The sequence below is a fragment of the Periophthalmus magnuspinnatus genome, chromosome 16 (assembly GCF_009829125.3).
Source record: "Periophthalmus magnuspinnatus isolate fPerMag1 chromosome 16, fPerMag1.2.pri, whole genome shotgun sequence".
NCBI classification, from domain to species: domain Eukaryota; kingdom Metazoa; phylum Chordata; class Actinopteri; order Gobiiformes; family Gobiidae; genus Periophthalmus; species Periophthalmus magnuspinnatus.
The window spans coordinates 26,482,764-26,504,071 of NC_047141.1; the positions used below are offsets into that span (position 1 = coordinate 26,482,764).

General features: G+C 39.3%; 1 protein-coding gene across 3 annotated transcripts; it reads left to right on the forward strand.

The window, feature by feature from the left end:
• The first annotated feature begins 74 nt into the window (after window positions 1-74).
• invs (inversin) lies at window positions 75-21,255 on the forward strand. Of its 3 annotated transcripts, none has more exons than XM_033980354.2 (19): window positions 75-167; window positions 584-736; window positions 6,889-6,979; window positions 7,420-7,586; window positions 9,542-9,715; window positions 10,707-10,874; window positions 11,157-11,337; window positions 11,490-11,599; window positions 11,675-11,846; window positions 12,479-12,634; window positions 12,756-12,877; window positions 12,988-13,095; window positions 13,519-13,625; window positions 13,708-13,917; window positions 15,236-15,462; window positions 16,108-16,585; window positions 18,028-18,164; window positions 20,113-20,199; window positions 20,657-21,255. In XM_033980354.2, exons 2-19 carry the CDS (start codon window positions 734-736, stop codon window positions 20,773-20,775), a joined length of 2,817 nt encoding a protein of 938 aa, XP_033836245.1. In that variant the 5' UTR covers window positions 75-167; window positions 584-733; the 3' UTR covers window positions 20,776-21,255. The 3 variants fall into 3 exon arrangements, with proteins under 3 accessions (XP_033836245.1, XP_055083779.1, XP_055083780.1); XM_055227804.1 differs by having other exon boundaries at window positions 632-736; XM_055227805.1 differs by lacking the exons at window positions 75-167; window positions 584-736; window positions 6,889-6,979; window positions 7,420-7,586 and adding an exon at window positions 8,710-8,877 and having other exon boundaries at window positions 20,657-21,254.
• The last annotated feature ends 53 nt before the right edge of the window (window positions 21,256-21,308 follow it).

Below are 21,308 nucleotides of genomic sequence, written 5' to 3' on the forward strand. Positions count from 1 at the left end.
ATGTAGTTTATAAACAGCGTAAATAGCTGTTGAAATTTGTCATACAAACTACAAATATGGCTGGTATTAACACATCTCACTAAAACTCACGGGAGATGTAGTATTTTTGTTTGGTCGCTAAACGGGACTCTTGAAGAAAACTGTAACTTAAGAAGTTTAAAGAAAGGGTAAGTAAAACATCAACAACACAATGGACATTGCAAACTTCATAGAAATGAGAGCAACTTGACGTTTTAGTCTGTTTTCAAAACTTTCGCATGCGATTACATGTAAAAAGATGGAGTTGCATCACTTTTTTCCTCTTTTTGCACTGATTCACTTCCAACTCATGTAGTCTGTGTTTTTGTTTTAAGATAAAGCAAAAGACGAGTCAATGTATTAGTAAAGAAAAGGTGCTTTATTTTGTTGCTCCTATTATGTTGATGGCCTATTATGAAGGAGCTAGAAAATACTATCTAAACTTTTAAACTAATAACTATACTAACTAACTACTATCTTAAAGACTGGCTTGCATGTATGTCATCCATTGTCTGTATAATAGAAGAAGTGTCACTGTTAAGCTGGCACTTATTCGTGTGAACAGGTGGAGATGGACGCAGTGTGAGAGTGATCCTCTTCTCTGTCCCATCAGGAACCAGGATCAGACAGGTAGGGGAGCTGGATCTAAAATAACATGCACAAATGATGCGCTGAACTGGGGAACATCTGCTGAAGCGACACCCTGAATGCAGCTATGGTAAGAATCTGGCACTCACACAAACACACACAACTTTGCATTTGTGATTGAACTATGAAGCAAAGTTTTCTGAAGTTATTGGACAAAGCTGTTATTTACATTGATAACATTCATGGCTTTATTGGAGTCTCGGGATTTTAATACCTTTGAGACTAACACAATTCTAAATGTGTGAGCTTTAGACACCTAATTGTTAAGGAGATTAGGGAGAATGTTGAATTGAATCCCAGCATTAATATTTGATGGGCTAAAGCTGTCTATAGGGGTTCACAGTGTGCAGGCAATTCACAGATGGAGTCAGAGGAAGATTTTCTCTCTGCTCCTTCTGTCTCAATATTAGAAGAGTCTGATAGAGTTTTAGTTGAAAATAAACCACCTATCTACACAGTCACACATGTATCACTTTTGTAATCGAGATCTAATTATTTTCTATCCACAATATAGCTTTATAAAATCACATCTATACTAACTGCCTTGATTTCTTACATACTAAAATACTACTACTAATAATGCATTAGTCTTATATAGTGGCACTCAAAGTTGCTTTGCAATTTTTTAAGTTATTCATTCATACTTGGTGGAGGTAAGCTATTGTAGCCACACTTACCGTTGGGTAGACTGATAAAACCGAGGCTGCCAACCTGTGTCATCAGACACTCAAACATGCCATGTTATAAATTGGCAAGGTGGTTGAAGTGCCTTACCCAAGAATACAATGACAGGATGAACGGTGCAAATGGTTACACACACTAACCAGCCTCTGCTATGCCTAAAATTTAGTTTGACTTTTAGTTGCTCATTTATTGAGAGGTGTTAACGATGAAACATAAATAAGACCTTAATAGATGTGTGCCTTAATTGTAACCACGCTGTTGATGCTTTTATTCAAATATCACCAACTTCACTGCATTCCATTCCTTAAGATATTTTTACATTTTACTCTATTAATCTCATATCGCTTTATTTGTCATGTCTTCACCTGCTCTGCCCTCACCTCCCTTCTCATTTAGCTTCTTCTTCTTCCATTTTCCATTGGTCCCATTGATTTTTTGTTTGTTTTTCTCGCTGATTATGTCCCTGTACTCTGATTCGCCACTGGGCACATTGCTCTCTGCACTTTAATTGGACATTTAATTAGATCACAGTTTTAGTCCAATTAGACGTAGAGGGGAGGGAGGTTGGGAGGAAGAAAAACTCCCCAAGCTGATCTGCTTTTCTGTCTCTCCTCTCTCTCTCTCTCTCTCTCTCTCTCTCTCTCCTTCCTTGCTCTTTTCTCCCCTTGTTCTCTCCTCTCTCTTCCCCTCTCTCCTTTCTTTTCTCTCTCTCATCTCTGTCCCATTCCTTTCTCCCATCTTCTCTTTTCTCTCTCTCTTTGCTCTCTGTCCTCTTTCCCCTTTTGCCTCTCTCTCCCCTCTTCTCTCTACCATCTTCTCTTTCCTCTTTCCCTCTCTCTTTCCTCTCACCAATGTCTCTCCTCTCTCTTTCCTCTCTTCTCTCACACCTCTCTTGTATCTCTGTCCTGCTTCTCTACCCTCTCCTGTTCCTCTCTGTCTCTCTCCCCCTTTCAATCTCTGTCTCTCTCCCCCTTTCAATCTCTGTTTCTCTCTCCCCCTTTCAATCTCTGTTTCTCTCTCCCCCTTTCAATCTCTGTTTCTCTCTCTCATTCTCTCTCTCTCTGTCTCTCTCTCTCTCTCTCTGTCTGTGTCTCCCTAAACCTCAACCCCTCTCAGGCCTTCTCCTTTTCCTAGCTTGTGCTGTCTGCGTTGCCGTCTTATTGCTCTCCCCCTGAGGCTGGCTCATTAGTGATATAATGGGATGACACAAACCGCTTCTCTATCTCCATCTCTGTTATCGGGCAATGTCTGGTTTCTTGGTTTCTCAGTCTTCCTGGGTTTATATACTTTTATTCTTCCTTCGTCCTGGGGTGTCCAAACTTTTTTTCATTGTACTTAAAAATGATATGAACATTTTATAAAGTTGAGGGATAGTTATAAGTCAAATAAGGTGAATGCAGCCAGTGAGTCATTGAAATGGGTGTGTTTAGACTTAGACAAAGGGAAACTACTTAGTCACAGATAGTACCTCAGTAGTACAATAAAAACTATATTTAAAAATCCTTGTGAAAAGCAATTAGAATAGTGACAAACTTATATGGTCAAAATATGTAGAAACAATTCTGCAAGGTTTTACAATAGTTTTTTTTTTTGCCCCACACCTTAATGCCAACTTAGATGTCTGTCTCACACCATCTGTTAAAAGCCTTTTTGGTAATGGTTAATGGTATTTTTTTAAACTTGCTATTTTAAAGTGGTTAGTCATATTTAGCCCCTGGGCTCTAGTTTGGACACTCCAGTTATATGAAGAAAATGGTCAAGGTGCCTTCAATTTCTATAATTAATCTAAATGGCCCGAGCATCTGCCAGTCACAAGTAGATCGACCACTAACATTAACTCCGTGCTGGGCAGAACCTATCGACTCAGCGGAGTGCACCGGTATGATATCACCACACCTAATGGGACTAAGATAAGCCTCATTACCAGCAGCGCTCACTTACATGCCACTCAAACACTAAGCTATTCTCCACCAATTTTAGTTCCCTGTGGCTACACCCGCTTCCCACTTTGTGTCATCTTGGCACAGAGCGCACACCACAAACATAAACAGCCCTGAGTCCCGGTGGGTCAGAATGCGTGTGTAAATGTAAACACACACAGATGTATGTGGTTATGCACACGCTAAGCACCAGGTGACAGTCCTCAGAGAGCCGCAGTCAGTCTCTGTGTCCCTGAAGCAGGCACATAGCAGCCCCTCTCTATCGCCCCCAGGAGGTAGATAGCAGCCTCAGTCTGCCCTCTCTGAACAGACCCTCAGCTCTCTGCTCCACTGATGTGACTGTGATCCCTGTGTAGCACCAGATACCAGTCTCCAAGTGGCTGTGAACGACGGGAAATGAGCCGCGTTTTAGCCACAGGCCTGACCCCTGCAGCTGCTGATTGACAGCTGTGGTCCCGCCTAATTGCATTACTTTCCCAGGTGATTGGCTGAGGCCCTGGGGGCTCATTTGTCACGATGCATTGTGGTAATGATGTAAATGAGCCCATCTTGGTGTCACTCAGCCTTTTGGCCACACACTGATTGGCCCTGCTGCGCCCCAGGCCTCAGCCCCCAGCCGAGGGAGCGCCACCATTGGTCCGTGGGGAACCAAGAAGTCTCCAAGAAATAGGGCTTTACAGATCACACATCCCTACGGATGGATATTCTTTTCATCACTTGTTTTATAGCTGCCATTCAAAAAACTGAAACTAATAATTTTAAACCTATCCAATTCTCTGTTTCTACTATAATTTATTGTATATGCCTACATACATTCACCATGTACTTCACATTTATCCGTGGACTTAGCCTCATCACAACTTGCCTAGTTTCAGTGCAAGCTGTTGGTCTTTACGTCTCCTGGTTCTCCTGTCGAGTTGCTAAAAGGTTTTATGGAAGGGTCTTTGTTAAAGTAACTGTGCTTATATGAGACAGAATATGAAAAAAATACCAAATAATGTCAGCATCAGCATGGATCAATACTTATACAGATGCACAATCACTTGGTCTGGACCTCAGCCCGTGATCAATAGTTTACTCTGAGTTATTGTCTTCATATTAACAAGTGAAGTGCTCCCTGAGGAACACGTATGAATGGCTAAATGAGAGCACTCCAAACCTCTCGCGGGGCCCGGCATTGTTTTTTACTCCCTCCTTTGTTTGTTTTCAGACACTGCTTCTCAAAAGGCTTTTTAGCCAAATTTGGATGCGCTGTAGGTGTTTCCAAAACACTCAGGTCCTCGTGCAACTCTAATTGCTTTCTCTTGTTGATGTGAATGTCCCTTACATCAATTGAGGTATCGACATGAGTCCCTCATCTCAGCATTCGGCCAAAATACACATTTTGTGCATCTAAAATTATTCAGAAATCAATTCATTTTTTATTGCAGCAGCTGGGGAGCTTGATATTGAAAGGGAAACAGAATAAAGGAAAAGTTCACCAAAATCTCAACTGAGTTTAGCCCAGACTTCTGTAAGACACAAGGATCCTCATTTTATGGCATCTGTTTAGTTGTGCATGTGTTAGATATTATTATGTAGACGGTGTGTTACTAACTGAGTAATGAGTGTAAATTAGAGATGTTTGTGGCTGATTTTGGTAAAGCCCCTGTAAAAACTCTCTCTCACGGAACATCACTTCCCATGACGTGGCCCATATGCCCAGCACACACTACTCACCTATAACCACCTATAACCACCTATACCCACCGCCTCCTAGCACCTTCTGTGTGTGCGCAGACCTACTGAGTGTAAATGAACAAACTAACCTGTGTTCAATCTCCACCACTTCTTGGCAGAGCGTGAGAAAGCAGTAAGGATGATCTGTAATTGCAATTCTGCACGCAGTGTCTCCAGGAGCACTGTTTATGAGTTCAGAGGAGAATGAGGGACACATGCCTATTTGAATGTATGGTTCGTAGTGTTTTTGTTTAATATTACAACTGTGAATGATAGGGGTGGTCAGTTACTAAAAATGTAATTGAGATCAAGATTCAATCGTTATAATCAGCCATGTTTCAGTTTGGGTCTTTTTAAATGAGAGGTCTACATCCAATTTTGTCAGTAAAAAAACATGTGGTTTGGAGCAGAGTTCCGTACTATTATTTTTGTTCAGTGGCAATGATTAAAAGTTTGTGTTGTTCAGAAAATGTATAACTGAAAGCCATTTTGCTTGTTTTTATTAAGACCAAATAAAAATAAATAGAAAATTGCAGTTGACCAGTAAGAGAAAAAAATAATGTTATTATTTAGTTTTGTCAAATCGCCCAGTACTAACATTACAACTGTGTCTGAGTTAATAAAAATGTCTCAGAGATATTTGAGATTGGGCTATGACTTTGTGCCTCTAGCATTTGTGTGTTTAGGGGCAATAATTGATTTCTGTGTTTTGCCCCGCAGGGCTTGTCCCACATCCTTTAACACACACATACACACAGCCAGCTCTCTGCAGTATTAATGAGACATGAATAAGACATGAAGAGGGACCCCCTTCGTACATGCTCACACAGGGCCTCCCCTCCCCAGCTGCTTCCTGTCTGCAGCTTACCCAGAGTTCACTGGGCTCTGGTTAAGTGGGGCCAGGAAGAGATTTAACACCTCAGCAGCAGGGGCACACACTCCCAACTGTCAGGATACTTCTGTTCTATTATCCTATATTATTTTAAGTTGTACGAATTTTACATAATTTTAAATGCTTTAGGAAAATGTGGTGTAATAAATGTGCATACTAGCATAATTAAACACAGCTAAATAACACATACCAGCTGTTGTTGTGATTCAATTAAAGGCCACGTTCACACTTTATACACATTACTACGTGCATGTGGGATTTCCAGTTTTATAGGGACATTACATTGACTTGCATTCATTTCCTGGAGACTGATCCTAACCATAACCATAATCACTACTTGTCTAACCTTAACCTAAACATTAACTGTAACTAAATCAACCCTATAGGGCTGGGCATGTAATCAAATTTTAATGAGACTCAGATTTCAAATTGTAAATGAGCAACTTTGGTCCACATCAAATCCTCTCTCTGTAAAAGCATGTGGTTTGGAGCAGAGTTTAGAGTTTAGGGGAACAGATTTGACTTTTGTGTAAAAATGGCCTTGGTTGAAAGTGTGTGTTGTTGTCAAGGAAGCTGATACTGAAAGATAATTCTATTTGTTTTTAATAAGGCAAAATTAAGGAAAAAATAAATAAGAAATCAAGATCAATCTTATGAGAAAAAAAAGTAATTATTTTTGTCAAATTGCTCAGCCCAGCAATTAACTTACATTTTAACTTAAAACCTCACCGTCAAATCTAATATTGAAGGATTTACCTCATGAGGACCTGATTTTTGGCCCCCACAATATGATGAAAACCTTGCCTGACCAGCCAGTCTTTAAGTATTGCCAAAGCATGTGGTTTTGGCCTGCCAGGCAAATGAAAGCCCACCAATTAATGTAAATCCATAACTAAACCAGGATAGGGCCTAAAATGAGGACTAAACCGGCATAGGGCCAGTGTAAATTAGCTTCACCTGCGTTGTGTGTGATCCTTTGTGTTTTAGGCCGCCTGCAGCCTGGGAAACTCTTTGGGGTCTCAGGTTCACGCTGCTGCCGTCAACGGAGACAAGAACTCACTGCTCAAACTCGTCACAGGTACGACACTGGACAAGCAGACCTTTTTGACTTGTTTAGTATATTAATGCATTGTCAGGTTATAGCAGGGCAACCAGATCTGATCCCTGTGGCAGTATGAATGACAGGTAAATTTAACCAATCATAGTGAGGAGTGAACTCTCGGAAGTAGATAGCACCATATGCCACCTCATGGGCACCTCATGTTTATGTGGTTGTATGTTTTTTGGACTATTGTTGTATTATAGGCTTATGAATGAGTGGCATTTACTATCAGGTTCAGGATCCGTACTCATAGGTGTAGTTGCCAGTGGTCAGATACCTTTAGATATCTTTAGAAAATGATAATATAAATGTATATCACTCAGCCCTAGTTTTGTTTATGGAGTAGATAGGACATGACTTTATTGAGCTGTAGTTAAGTCTTCATATTTCCTTTGCCTGTCTGCTCATGTGCTTAGCTGAGCCCTCTCTACGGGACCATGAGGACCAGTTTGGCCGGACCCCTCTGATGTACTGTGTGCTGGCCGACCGCCTGGACTGTGCCGAGATCCTCCTGAAGACTGGAGCCTCTGTGAACAAGGCCGACCACAGCCACCGCACAGCTCTGCACCTCGCTGCACAAAAGGTATCAAACCATTAAAAATACACTTTACATTAAATACACCTCATTCATTCATTATACTAGGGGACAGTAGAATAATCAAATCACAACCTCTGCAGTTATTTAAGCAATAGAATGTCTGCTGCAAACTAAATATTCTATGAAAAACAGCATGTTATCCCTGTATTTTATACCTCTATAAACATGTTCTAATGAAATGTATTATTATTGTTATTAAATGTGACTGTGTATTGGTTTATCAGTTCATATTCCATGAAAGCTTCTCTCAAATGTTGTAGCTCTTGGACTTGACTAGTGGCCAAATTAAACTTCAATTAGATTTTTCTCACAACTGTGCAGCTCTACTGTGGGATATCATATTTAGACATATTAGCCCATAAAGCATGGAATTGTTAAATTTTTAGATCTGCATATTAATGATGCAGATGCAAAAAAGGTCCAATGAAAAATCTCACAAGAAGATTACAAAGTTGTATTTTATAAGGTCCTGACCAAGAGTGACAAATGACCATGCGATATCACTATAACATTGTCATATCATGTAACTAGTATTGCAGTCCTTAAACAGAGCGATTGTTCAGTTTAGGAGGTAGTAGAGATAATAAGCTGTAGTCAGTGACAGATCTTGTGTGTGTGTGTGTGTGTGTGAATGGGAGTGATGGGGAGCGCTGTCTCTCTGACATCTGATCAATAAGTGGCTGAGACAGGCAGAGAGGCCAGGGATTACTGATCTAATTGGACTGGGAATAGGGAGGACAGGACGCACTCACACTCAGAGTCTGGATGCATGCTCACACTCCAGATAGATCTATCAGACTGCAGTCACAGCACCGCAAATACACAAAACAGACAGTGTGCAGCTCAGATATGTGTGTGTGTGTGTGTGTGTGTGTGTGTGTGCAGACAGGCCCCAATGTCTGGCATGGGCTGATTCATAAAGGCTGCGGTCACTCTACTGGTTTGGCCCTGGATTGATCCTGGTTTAGTCCTGGTTTAGTCCTGGTTTGGAGCAGGTTTAAAATGACTACCGTATTTAGTTTTCATACTAGTTTTAGTTACGATTAGTTAGTGAACACATCCTCATGGTTCAGTAAAGCCTGTCCCAGCAGCTCACTGTTAGAGCCCAAGTCCAAGTCTGACGAGGCTGATGATGAGGATGATGAAGAACAGGGGACATCAGGACCACAGCTGTTTACTGTTTAACCGCTCGTCACAAACACTAAAGAGACATGCCACCGAGGGAACGTAGATGGATGACCTGTGGATTGGAGCGGACAGCGCTGAAGCTCCGCGAGTGAGGGAGTGTTTTTTGTCAAAGCTCCTGCCTCTATGTTAATATTGATAAAACTGGTTATTGTGAACTCCTTATTCATGGGTTTCAGAATTATGAAAACTAGGACTGTTACCATGGTGATCAACAATTAAAAACAAAATATTGTATCGTTTGAATGCGAAAAAGTCTGAAATCCATAAATGCTTTGAGGTAAGCATGGACAAAAATAATCTCAGTAATTAGTTTGATTCTATATGATAATCAAATCTTATTTCTGAAATGTGCTAAAACGCGTCTGTAATGTTTTGGTTGAGGTTTAAGTTTTGTAAAAGGAAAAAAAAGTGAAGGGACTATAAAACTAAACATTTCACCACTTTGGTTTGATTACATTGCAAGTTTCTGTTAGTTTAGAGGTTTTCTTGTTAATATTTTTATCAACTCTTTGCAGGTTTTGGACTTGATATATTACCAGTGTTTCACATTATTAAATGAGACTCTGGTGGCCTCCTATAGTTTTTGTCCCAGTCTAAAAGCAAACAAATAAGATGGCAAAACAAATTAAAAGTATGCCACCATAGTCTCAGTTGTATAGTTGTATTATCATAAATGATATACTCAACATTCTAATTTCACATAACAAAGATTTCCCCATAAACTGACATGTACATGTTTGTTTATATTTAAGGGGAATGTGCGCTTCCTGAAGCTGCTGTTGTCCAGACGCGCAAACTGGCTCCAGAAAGATTTGGAGGAGATGACCCCACTGCACTTGGCCACGCGGCACCCCTCTCCCAAAGCTCTGGCTCTGTTACTCAAATACATCGGACCAGGGGAAGTGGACACACAGGACAAGAACAAGGTACTGCATGGAACTCCAAAATACTATTCTAGGATAATTAATCTATTCAAAGATTTTCCTAATTAGAAACAAGACGGTCTCATTGTCTGACTTGTTTTCTGAAAAAAAAATACACTGATTGAAAGTTGGAGTACATTGAAAGCGTCACAGAAAAGCAATACTTTAACAGTCTGTGGCTTTGTCCTATTGAGCTGATAACCCTCTCATATGTCTGCAGGGCTGTTGATGTGTATCTGACATCAGTAGTTACTTTGTTATAATCTAATATCCATCAAGTCAGATGACTGTGGTTTCTAGTGTCTGGGTCTCATCTCAACTGGGGCAGCACAATATATCACCGAAATATCAATATCACACTATTGGCTGATGTAATAATTGCAAAAAAAAAAAAAAAAAAAAAAAAAAAAAAAAAAAAATATATATATATATATATATATATATATATATATATATATATATATATATATATATATATATATATATATATATATATATATATATATATATATATATATATATATATATATATATATATATATATATATATATATATATATATATATATATATATATATATGGATGTATGATCCAGAAAAATACATTTTGCTATTTTTATAAAAGTGAAAAGTAAATTTGTGATTTTGAATTCAAGTTAAGATTATTTTTTGGGCTTTACTGTGGATTTTAAAAGCTAAATATTGGTATTGGCAAATATTGATTATCAGCCACAGCAGCAGGTGAAATATCAGATATGGGCCCATCCCTAACCATTAATTTCCATATTTTAACTTTGAACTCAACTTATTGTGCCAAAAAGTATGTTAAAATATTGCAATAATATCGGCATTGCGATACAAAACATAGTTATCGAATATCGGATCTTTTTTTTTTATCATGCAGCCCTAATCTTAACAACAGCTTTGTAAGACAGTATTTGTGCATATTTAGAAAACAATAACTCATGTGTCTCCTCGTTTCTTTTCACTCACAGCAAACAGCTCTGCACTGGTCTGCATTTTACAACCGTCCTGAACACGTCCGGCTCCTGATCAAACATGACTCCAACATTGGCATTCCAGACAGTGAAGGAAAGATCCCCCTTCACTGGGCAGCACACAGCCAAGAGCCCAGTGCCACACAAACTGTCCGCTGTATTCTGGTAAATAAGCATAAAGAAAGTATTGGGATTTTTTTTACTTTATATTTTTGCTGTAATTGTAGCATTGATTTTTGGAACTTCAGGTGTAACTCAGCCAAGGTAACCGTTTTTTCTTACGAGATAATTTTCCACATGTGTGCACATTCTTGTGGCAATTGTATCTCATGAGATCTTGTGGTACATGATCTTGCCCCATCTCTAGAAAGTATTAAGTAAGTTAGTTGTAAGTCTTTGTCAATCGACTTCTCTTGGCATTTATTTTTCTATTTTTTCTCCATGTAGGAAGCCGCTCCCACTGAGTCTCTGTTAAACTGGCAAGACTTTGAGGGCCGGACCCCGCTGCACTTTGCCGTTGCCGATGGTAACGAGACCGTTGTCGAGGTGTTGACGTCGTATGAAGGCTGCAATGTGACGGCCTATGATAACCTCTTCAGAACACCACTGCACTGGGCTGCACTACTCGGTGCGTGAAAACACAGACTTCCTGTATGTGACCTTTTGACTGATGAACAGTTTATGAATTTAATTAATTTACTCCTGGATTCATTTCAGTCTAGACTTAATCATAATAATATGATCTGTTGTGTATTTTGTTTACAAACATTTGGTTTGAAGGACATGCTAAGATTGTGCATCTGCTTCTGGAGAGAAACACATCAGGTACAATCCCATCAGACAGTCAGGGAGCCACGCCTCTTCACTATGGAGCACAGAGCAACAATGCTGTAAGAGAGACTTTCCCATAACACACATATTTTCACACTAAAACATTAACAGACATACTCTGAACTCTAATGCAGGAGACGGTTGGCGTGTTTTTGTCTCACCCCACTGTTAAAGATGAGCCGGACTTGGAGGGCCGGACCGCCTTCATGTGGGCCGCAGGGAAGGGCAGTAATGATGTCATCAGCACCATGCTGGCCCTCACCCCTCACCTCGATATCAACATGGCCGATAAGTACGGAGGAACAGGTGAACACCCGAAATCTGTAAAGGAAAACTACTCAGGAAAACTACTCATGCTTTCATTGGGACTGTATTCAACATAATATGTCATATGCATTTCCCTGAAATTATGTCACATTTTCAACCCTGCGGTTGAGGTAGAGTCTGATGAGAGGTAGAGGAAATAGTTGTGAGCTGTTTAAATAGACTTATTCAATTCTAGTACAGTCCCTGAAGAAACACATGTGTTATTGCCCTCTCACCCCAGGGAGTGCTGGATGTATAATCTCATTGGCATAGCCACTCTGCTCGGTGGGGCAAGTCATTGTTTATGCATGCATAACATGCGATGCTATACTTATGCTAATGAGAGGGTGTGAGGGGCAGTGAAGCTAATGCACAGATCACTTCCATGCACTTAACTCCAGTCTGGCCTGTCTGGGATGAGTGGGATGGGGGGTCGTCTCAGAGAGGCTCATGTGTATACTGCTTGTTAAATTGCCCCGTCTGTTTAACCCTCCATTGACCAGGCATTAGCCTCCAAGTAAAGAGAAGATAAGAGAGTGAATGAGCAAAGAATGAGCATCCTGGGGGAGTCCTGTTCCAGTTCAAGTGCTCTTATTAGTGTGTGAGTGTAATTGTTTGTATGTGCAACCCAGCGCTGCATGCTGCCTCGTTATCAGGCCATGTGAGCACCGTGAGGCTGCTGCTGGAGAGGGGCGCCATGGTCGACTCTCTGGATGTGATGAAGCACACGCCGCTCTTTCGGGCCTGTGAGATGGGACACAAGGACGTCATACTCACTCTCATTAAAGGTGACTTTTGGCGAGTGGGCATTTATTATAATCTTTATGCACTTGTTTGTTGTATCAACTGTTTAGCTAATATTAACTGAGGATATACATTTATTACTGGGTTTTTTCCTCACCTCCCCAGGCTCAGGACGTGTAGACCTGGTGGATGTGGATGGTCACACAGCTCTGCACTGGGCAGCTCTGGGCGGAAATGCTGAAATCTGCCAAATATTAATGGAGAATGGAATTAGTCCAAATGTACAGGTAAAACCCCCACAGCATACAGTTTTTTAATCAGCATTTTTATTCTACACTTCTAATATCATTGCTATTAAGTTATGAAGAAAATCTGAACTTGACTCTTTTGTTGTAAGGATCACGCAGGTCGAACACCGCTGCAATGTGCCGCTTATGGAGGCTACATCACCTGCATGGCTGTACTAATGGAGAATAATGCAGATCCGAACATACAAGATAAAGAGGTTTAAATAGCCACAGTATACTCAAACATTTGTATTTGTGACTAGGGAGATTAATCAAATCATTGGTTTGGAATGATTATGGTAAGAATTTCTGAAGCACATAACAAATTTGTAAAAAAAAATATGCAAGATTTAATGCCATACTGTGGAACATTCCAAACAAAGCAGCAACATCTCCATGGAGACAAGAAAATGACAGATCCAGAAATCGTTCCCCTCATTAGAAAAGTTATATAGGGCCTTTTATGTGTTTTTTATGTCAGGATAATATAAATATTTGCATTGAAAAGTAAGGATTTAATACTATTTTAAATTTTGGTATAATTTGAAATAGTAAAAATAGTAATAATAGTGACATCCCTATATGTATAACATGTGACAATTTTTTTGTATTTTGAATAAATGCTTGTATTTTTGACACAGGGTCGAACTGCACTCCACTGGTCCTGTAACAATGGCTACTTAGACGCGGTGAAGCTGCTACTTGGCTACAGTGCGTTTCCCAATCACATGGAGCACACAGAGGAGAGGTGAGAGACAGGTCCTTTTTGGGGGGAGAGGGGGACAGTAAAGTGGGGGGCACATGTGAATACAAATGTACTGTTTGTTCAGGTACACCCCACTGGATTACGCTCTTCTGGGGGGGCACAGTGAGGTCACACAGTTTATGCTAGAGCACGGCGCCCTGTCCATCGCGGCCATCCAGGACATCGCCGCGGCAACCATCCAGGCGGTCTATAAAGGCTACACCGTCCGAAAGGCCTTTAGGGAGCGCAAGCAACTCCTGATGAGGCATGAGCAACTGCGCAAGGATGCAGCCAAGTGAGGGCACTTTACTCTTGTGTTGGATGGGTTTATCATAACTCAAATGAGTTCAAATGAGTTTAAAGTTTATGATTAGGGATGTCAAGATTATTCCATTGATTTTTATTCATTAGAACGAAAAAACAAAAAATATACAAATTAAATATAACTATAATAGTAAAGGTAATTTCAAGTTAATATATAGTCCAAAACTTAATTTTATAATTCTGAAAGTTTGGGTTCAAAAAGCAGGTCACATACTAGAGGAATGTTGACCTAAAAGACCAGGGTAATTAAAGAAAGTGATGTATTTCACTGTTATTTGGTCATGGTATTAATAATTGTAAATAATCGTTAAATGGTTATGTTTACACTAACACTCTTTTTTTTTTACCTCTACTAGCATGTCCTGAAAAACATGTGATTCAACACTGTTTATCATTTTGATAAAATTGTTTTAATTGTTCAATCCTTTGCAGCACTAAGGTGAATTTGTGTCTTTCGCCCCAGTGTTAATGACCTCAACGTCTTCATATTAAGTCATTGCTCCTTCTCTGTCAACCAGGTTTCTTTACGTTTTATATTTACTTGCGTGTGCGTGTGTCGTCAGTATCAGTCAATGTCGTCCTTTCTTTACCTATTAGAGCCGCATTCTCAACATATCAATCTTTCTCTGTGTCATCCATGTCCACACACATACGTCTAGATCTGCCTTTTCTATAGTTCCTTGTTATTTTGTCACAATCAGTTATCAGTTTTGCTTCATTACTATGTATGGAGCTCAACAGTCCTGCCTACTTTGGAGCCTGCCAAAGTAAATTTCCCATTCATTTTTCCCTTAGACTTTTTGAAAATTAAACAAGTTAAAAGGCTTTTTATTTATCAAGTAACTATTGTCCATAATGTGGTTATTTTCTGTCCAAAACACTGTTAAAAATTCAGCAAAATGTTTTAATAACTTGGTGGGTTATAAAGTTTTAGAAACAGATTTTATCTAAAATTATAGGCACTGTTGTCATTAGTTCCCAAATAGCTGATTAGCCCCAAGTAAGCTTTCAGACATATAATATACTTATTTAAACTTATGACTAAAAATAATGGGACATTTACATCGAGAGCAGGCGGTCACTGTTCAATTCCATTAACAAAACTTTAAAGGAGACACTATGCAACATGTAATTATATTTTTTCCCCTTATGAGTCATGCAGTGTTCCAGCTCAGAATATGTGTTAAATGTCTCTCCCCACTCTTCAACCCCTTTCATGCTATCCTGTCCTGTCTGTGGGTCAAACAAAGTAAATTGAACTGTATATGAAATTATACATTTTATCTTAGAAAGCGAGAGGAGGAACAGCGTAAGAGAGATGCTGTGCAGAGGGTTGTGTCGACTGCCAGTGAGAAGAGACTCCCCCCGCTGGTCAGGGCAGAATCTGAGAAAACTGAAAAATCATCTTTGGTTCACATCATTGAAGACTTGTCCCTGAACGATTTTGCGGAGGAAACAACGAAATCTCCCAGTGACAAAAGTGAACATGCCAAAAACAGAGAGGAAAGGCTTAAAGGTACATTGCAAAATACTTTAGTTTATTGCAGAAGTAATAGCATGATAACTGGGATAATGCATTTTGTTGCCCTGATTCCATCTGATGCTGGTAATTTACAACTTCATATTAGGTTGAGGTTAAAGTTGCACTATGTAACTTTTCTAGAGGAGAGTCCACAGTTATCGCTTTCTTTGGAATGTTCCATAATGGCATTAACCTTGTCTCTCCATGGAGACAAGCAGGTGATGCCATCAGGTCCAGTAACAAATCAGATCTGAGGAGAGGCGAGCCCATTCACAGTAATAATACAGATTATTAAAGTATTTTTCAGTAACAAACATAACCATAATTAAATAAAGGCTAGATATCGATAGACCCTATGTTTTATGCAATACTTAAAATACCAGAAAAAATCCACAGAGACAAGAACAATTATGCAGTTTACATTTAAGCTTAGGGTAAGGATTAATCATGTAATTCTAAAGTTTAAGTAATTAATATACATGCTTTTTTGTTACCATGCAATTTTCTTCCCGTTATTATTTCACCGTAATAGCTTATTTTAAGGTGTCACCAAAGATACCATGTTACAATAGTATGAAATGTCTGATAATGATTTCATATAGTCTCAAATATGATGTGTTAATTTTCTCCTCTTGCCAGGTCAGAAAAGAAGAATATCCAGAAAAAGTCCAGTTTTTCAAGCTCAAAGCAACAATGAAGCCTGTACTACCAGTATTGTGGACAGTATGCAACAATATTTTTTCAAACCAAGACCTCCTTCTGTGCCTAAAACGAAAGAAAGAGTGTCACCTATGCACAGAAATGCTATTACTATGGGCCAAGTGGATGCCGTAAGCAAAGAACAAAAAATTTCCATCAATGAAACCTCGCAGAACTGTAGGACTGTTTCTCATTCTACCTCAACGCAAAAGCTGAAAAACCAAATCAGAAGGGACCAATCATCAGACAGAGATCCGTCTCACCAAAGAAATGTTTCAGGACGAGGCTTTAAAGCTTCAGACAAAAATGCACTAAAAAAGTCCAGTGTTCAGGCCTCTGCACAAAACAGGAAGTACGATCGAGAACAACGGAGGAGAAGACACAAAGCTGCATGCACCATTCAACAGGCCTGGAGGAGGTAAGTTTACATTATTTATTATTATTATTATTTAAAATACAATGAGTAATACATTACAGACATATTATACAACTAAGAAGATTTCATAATCGTGGATAAATTGAAGCTCTTAACGCAGTATGTAACTTTTCTAGTATAGGGCCACCATATGCTTGTCTCCATGGAGATGTTAGAGCTTTGCCTGGAATTTTCGACAGTAAGGCATTAAACTTATCTATCTCTATGGACTTAAAGTAGGTGACACCACCAGGCACCAGTTCTCCTTCAACTCCACCACCAGTGTTCATTTATTTATTTATTTATTTTCAGCTATGATAAATGACATACCCCTCACATGCAAAATCGCATTCTTTACCTTTTTTATACAGTGAAGAAAATAATATAATTACATAAGGTTAATATTGTGTTTCATAGAATGCTGTTACATCACTATAGCTACATAATGAAGCAAGGGATTAACTATTAAAGGGCCTATATTACGCCATTTCTGATCCTGTTTTATAGTATTGTTTGTTACCAAAACATATGCGGTTTTGTGTTTTGTTTCATTCACACATGTTTAACACACACAGACCCTGCATATTTAGGCTATGTTTTTCTCTCAAACAGAAAAACAAAAACACTCTGTTCCACCTTGTGATGTTATGAGGTAATACAGGAAGTACTCCACTGTGCTTTAAACTCCATACACCTTTACTTGAATCATTTGGATAATTTAGAGCCTGGAATTACCTATCTCTGCTAAACTCAAAGTTGAAGGTAGCTGTTAACCTCAACACTATCGCTTCATGACATCACAAGGTGGAACAGAGCATTTTGAGCTTTGGAGATGTAGGCAGACTAATAATGCAGGGTTATTCAAACACGTGTGAATGAAACAAAACATAACTCCAGGTATGTTTTTGATGTAACATAACAGCATTCTAACATAGCTAAACACTCACAAGAGCCCATTTTGCGTAATATAAGACCTTTAACACGGCACCAAATACCCAAGAACATATACATTATACATTTTTAGGTTTTATAATTGGATGCTCAGTAGCTCCTTGAGAAACAATGGTAGTGCCATCTGCTCCCCACATGTCCTCTCCCACCGCACTCATTCCAGTGGAGAGCATGGGAGATGGGAGACACGGAGGCACTGTACAGACAAACTATAATTTAGGGCTTTGATATCAGTTTAACAAGAGGCTAAAAGTTCAGTATTGCCGTTCTAATAGCTCCCAGCAAATATCTGTGTTTCTATATGCTTGTGTGCACAGCGGGGTACTTTCTGCTTTTATTCAGCTAACACAATTATATTCCTTTATATATGCGCAGGCTATTAACTATGCTAAATAAATAGTTACACTTTGTTTATGCATAGTGAGAAGATGAAGGGGTGCTAGCTATGTGAGGGCTTTGAAGATTGCCAGATCTGAACTTTTTTCTGTTCACAGGTTTTGTGCGAAAAGGCATTCTGAGGTCGAAGCGTGTGAGCGAGCAGTACCAGTGTCTCACCACACCCATAAGACGACAAGAGCAGCACTTTGTAAATCTGCCGGGAGTAAGAGCTCTGTGCTACAAAGCATCTATGGTAAAAATCTACTTCACTATGTACTTTTTCAGTATGTTACGGTATGTTTGATCATTTATATTGGCATCATGACTGTATTTTCTGCCCTAGTCATATTTTCCATTTAGGACACCAGAAAGTAGGCAAAAATGTACTATGCTCAAGTAGAGGTACAAAGTAGAGGTTCAAGTGCTCAAATAAGAGTAAAAAGTATTGATTGTTTTACTGTTTATTTATTTTACCGTAAATAGTAAAAGTTATTATAGCAGGAGTAACTGTTAACATAACATCTGATTTACAATTTGAAGTTAGTTGTTGTAATAAAGTAATCAATAGTTGGAAGGGAAAAAAAATTATGCTCAACAGCTGGTATTTTCAAATGTTAGACCACAAAAATGTCAAAAACTATATCTTATTATATTTGAAGAAGAGGCGCAAGAAACATAGATGTTCAGATCATTTAATATTGTCACATGAAGCTTTTGTCACTTGTAGAAAAAATGTCCTAACTGGGAAGAATAATGCAAATATTTATTACACAAATAAGAGTAAAAGTATGATATGTATTTGACTAAATGTAATTGAGTACCTAACATGCTCCACAAACATTACACTCTTCAATCCCCATTACAAAACCTGTTAATTGACCGTATGCATTTTACTAGAACCTCATCTCAATTAAATATCATGGGTCTATACAATATTGTGACTCATATAAGGTATATAAGTACACCGGGCACTGATGTATGCAAGAAGTGCGTAAATGTGCCCCTCCCAAATACCAGGCCAGTATCGTACGGTCCCCTCCAGAACCTCTGGTAGGTTTCACTCCACAGACAGCCCTGACCTTCATCACACATCAGCAGGTGATGATGGGACGGCTGCGTAGAAACCTCGCTGTGACCACAACCTACAAGTATGCATGTCATTTAGTCCAGCCCTCTGACGCGCCTCACTCCTCCCCCTTTTTGCCCCCTTCCTCCTCCCCTCCCCTCTTTCTCTCCCTCTGACAGTCCTGGCACTGTGAAAAGTTCAAAGCTGTCAGGAAGAATGTCAAAGCCGGAGCTATCAGCTAAATACACAGAGCCACACGTAACCTCACCCGATCCTGGACTAATTTTCTCACTTCCCGTCCTAATTTACAAGATGTAGACTGATATTTGACATGCAGCTTTGTACAGGGTCATCCTTTATTGTCATCATAGATATTTTTAAATTCATAAAACTTAAAGGTGCACTATGTAACTTTTCCGTTGGAGGATCAGCCACCTGCTTGTCTCCATGGAGATGTTAAAGAATTGTGTCTGCTATATAGCTATATTCTTGACACCCGTGGATCATTATGTTATAATTTGCACATTTTAAATCTCAATATTCATCTAAAATTACTTACAGTGATAAAAGAAACAAGTTCACTGACTTCCACATTACAAAGGGAGCTGATTTTTCCATAAACATTATCACAAGAGTCATGTAGTTCTCGGCCCCTCCTTTGGATAGCTGCAGATCACACTAATGAGTAGCAGATTTTTTGTTCATTTGTACACCAAAATGACTATGTGAGTGCCGAATCCTACATGTATCATCAGTTAAGAAAATAAAATTGAAGAACGAAGTAAGTACAGAGCAGTGGGCATGTACCACTGGCAGTGAAAACTGGAATTGATCGGCAATATGGCATCTTAAACATAAGTGATTAAAGATTGTTCAAATATGCTTGAATCACTCCAAAAATAACTTTGAGGTAAATGAGAAGGGGAACCAACTTTAACATGGTTAAAAACTTGGAAAAGTAAATTTTGCTTAATAGTTCTGCTTTAAGGCTTTACCTGGAATGTTCTACAGCCTGAAGAGTACGTGAAGATACGACAGTGGCAGTTAATTTGTCATGAATAATGAGCTATTACAAAGGTGAACATAAATAATGAAATTTCTTATCAAGATTTAAAATTATTTTCTTTTATTTAAGGCAACTCCATGACACGAAGGGGGCGATCTATTCGGAGGTCCCAGTCCCAGGTGCCTGTGGACTTACCATTACGCACTGCAAGCCAGAGTAAGTACTTTTACAATACATATTCATTTGAATGAAATCCTGGAATTTAACTTTTTATGCACTGTATAAATTAAAGGTGCACTATGTAACTTTTCTGGTCACGAGGTCTTTTACGTACTTGTGTCATGAAGATGTTGCTTTGCTAGAAATGTTCCACAGCATGGCATTACACTTATATCTATAAAATATATATTCAGTTACAGGTGTTTTTATTGCCAAAAAATACCTTGAAAAGCTTACGTTCCTAATGTTAGTGGGATCACCTCTCTACAGATCTGAGCTGTAATGTGGCCTGGTGGTGTCACCTGCTTGGCTCTTTGGAGATGGTTAAGTTTAATGCCATATTATGGAATAGTTTGGGAAAAGCAGATCTCCATAGAGGCAAGCCAATGTCGAACCCTCCACCTGAAAAGTTACACATTGCCCCTTTAATCATTCGCATTGTTAATCTTTGCAGTGAGTGGTATAGACTGCGTGCATCTGACTGATGTGTTGAACCAAGCCAAGCACTACTCGTACCACCTCCGACCACAGAGCGCCGACCAGAGACAGAGGAGAATACTGAAGCAACACTGAACACACACACGCACACACAGAGCTCCTGGGCTTTCATGTTTTCTCAGCTGTCTGGTGGCCTTACCTCTATAGAATTACTCCACACATTGTCCGTTCAATGCGCCCGGTTTGCTAAAATTAAGCCTTGTGACATCAGAGCCATGACCTCACAGGGTGGGGTTAAGTCCGTAGAAATCGTGTGTGTAAAAGATAACCTTTCATCCGTCATTGTAAAGCGCACACACACACACATTTGTCTGGCCGCGTCTTGCCCGTTCTCCGTCGCATTGGCTCACATACCGAGATAACCTTTTCTCCTGTTGTGTAGACTGAAGCGCTCTATCAACAACCAGTCATAGAGATCGCCCACCTGCAACCACCAGCGTACATTCATTTTACACTGCCCACTCTCCCAAGTACTTTTATACTAAGCTATGCTGCATATTTTTAATGTATTCTATATATATATTTTAAATAATATGTAAAATGATTGCTTTTCGCAGCTTTTGTTTGGTTTTACCGTTTTCATCATTTTAATAAGGAACGCGTGAGAA

Excerpts from the sequence above, each read along its gene's own strand:
- invs (XM_033980354.2), top strand. Across the intron at positions 7,587-9,541 it reads TGCACCTCGCTGCACAAAAG|GGGAATGTGCGCTTCCTGAA; the intron begins GTATCAAACCAT and ends TTTATATTTAAG. Across the intron at positions 16,586-18,027 it reads ATTCAACAGGCCTGGAGGAG|GTTTTGTGCGAAAAGGCATT; the intron begins GTAAGTTTACAT and ends TTCTGTTCACAG.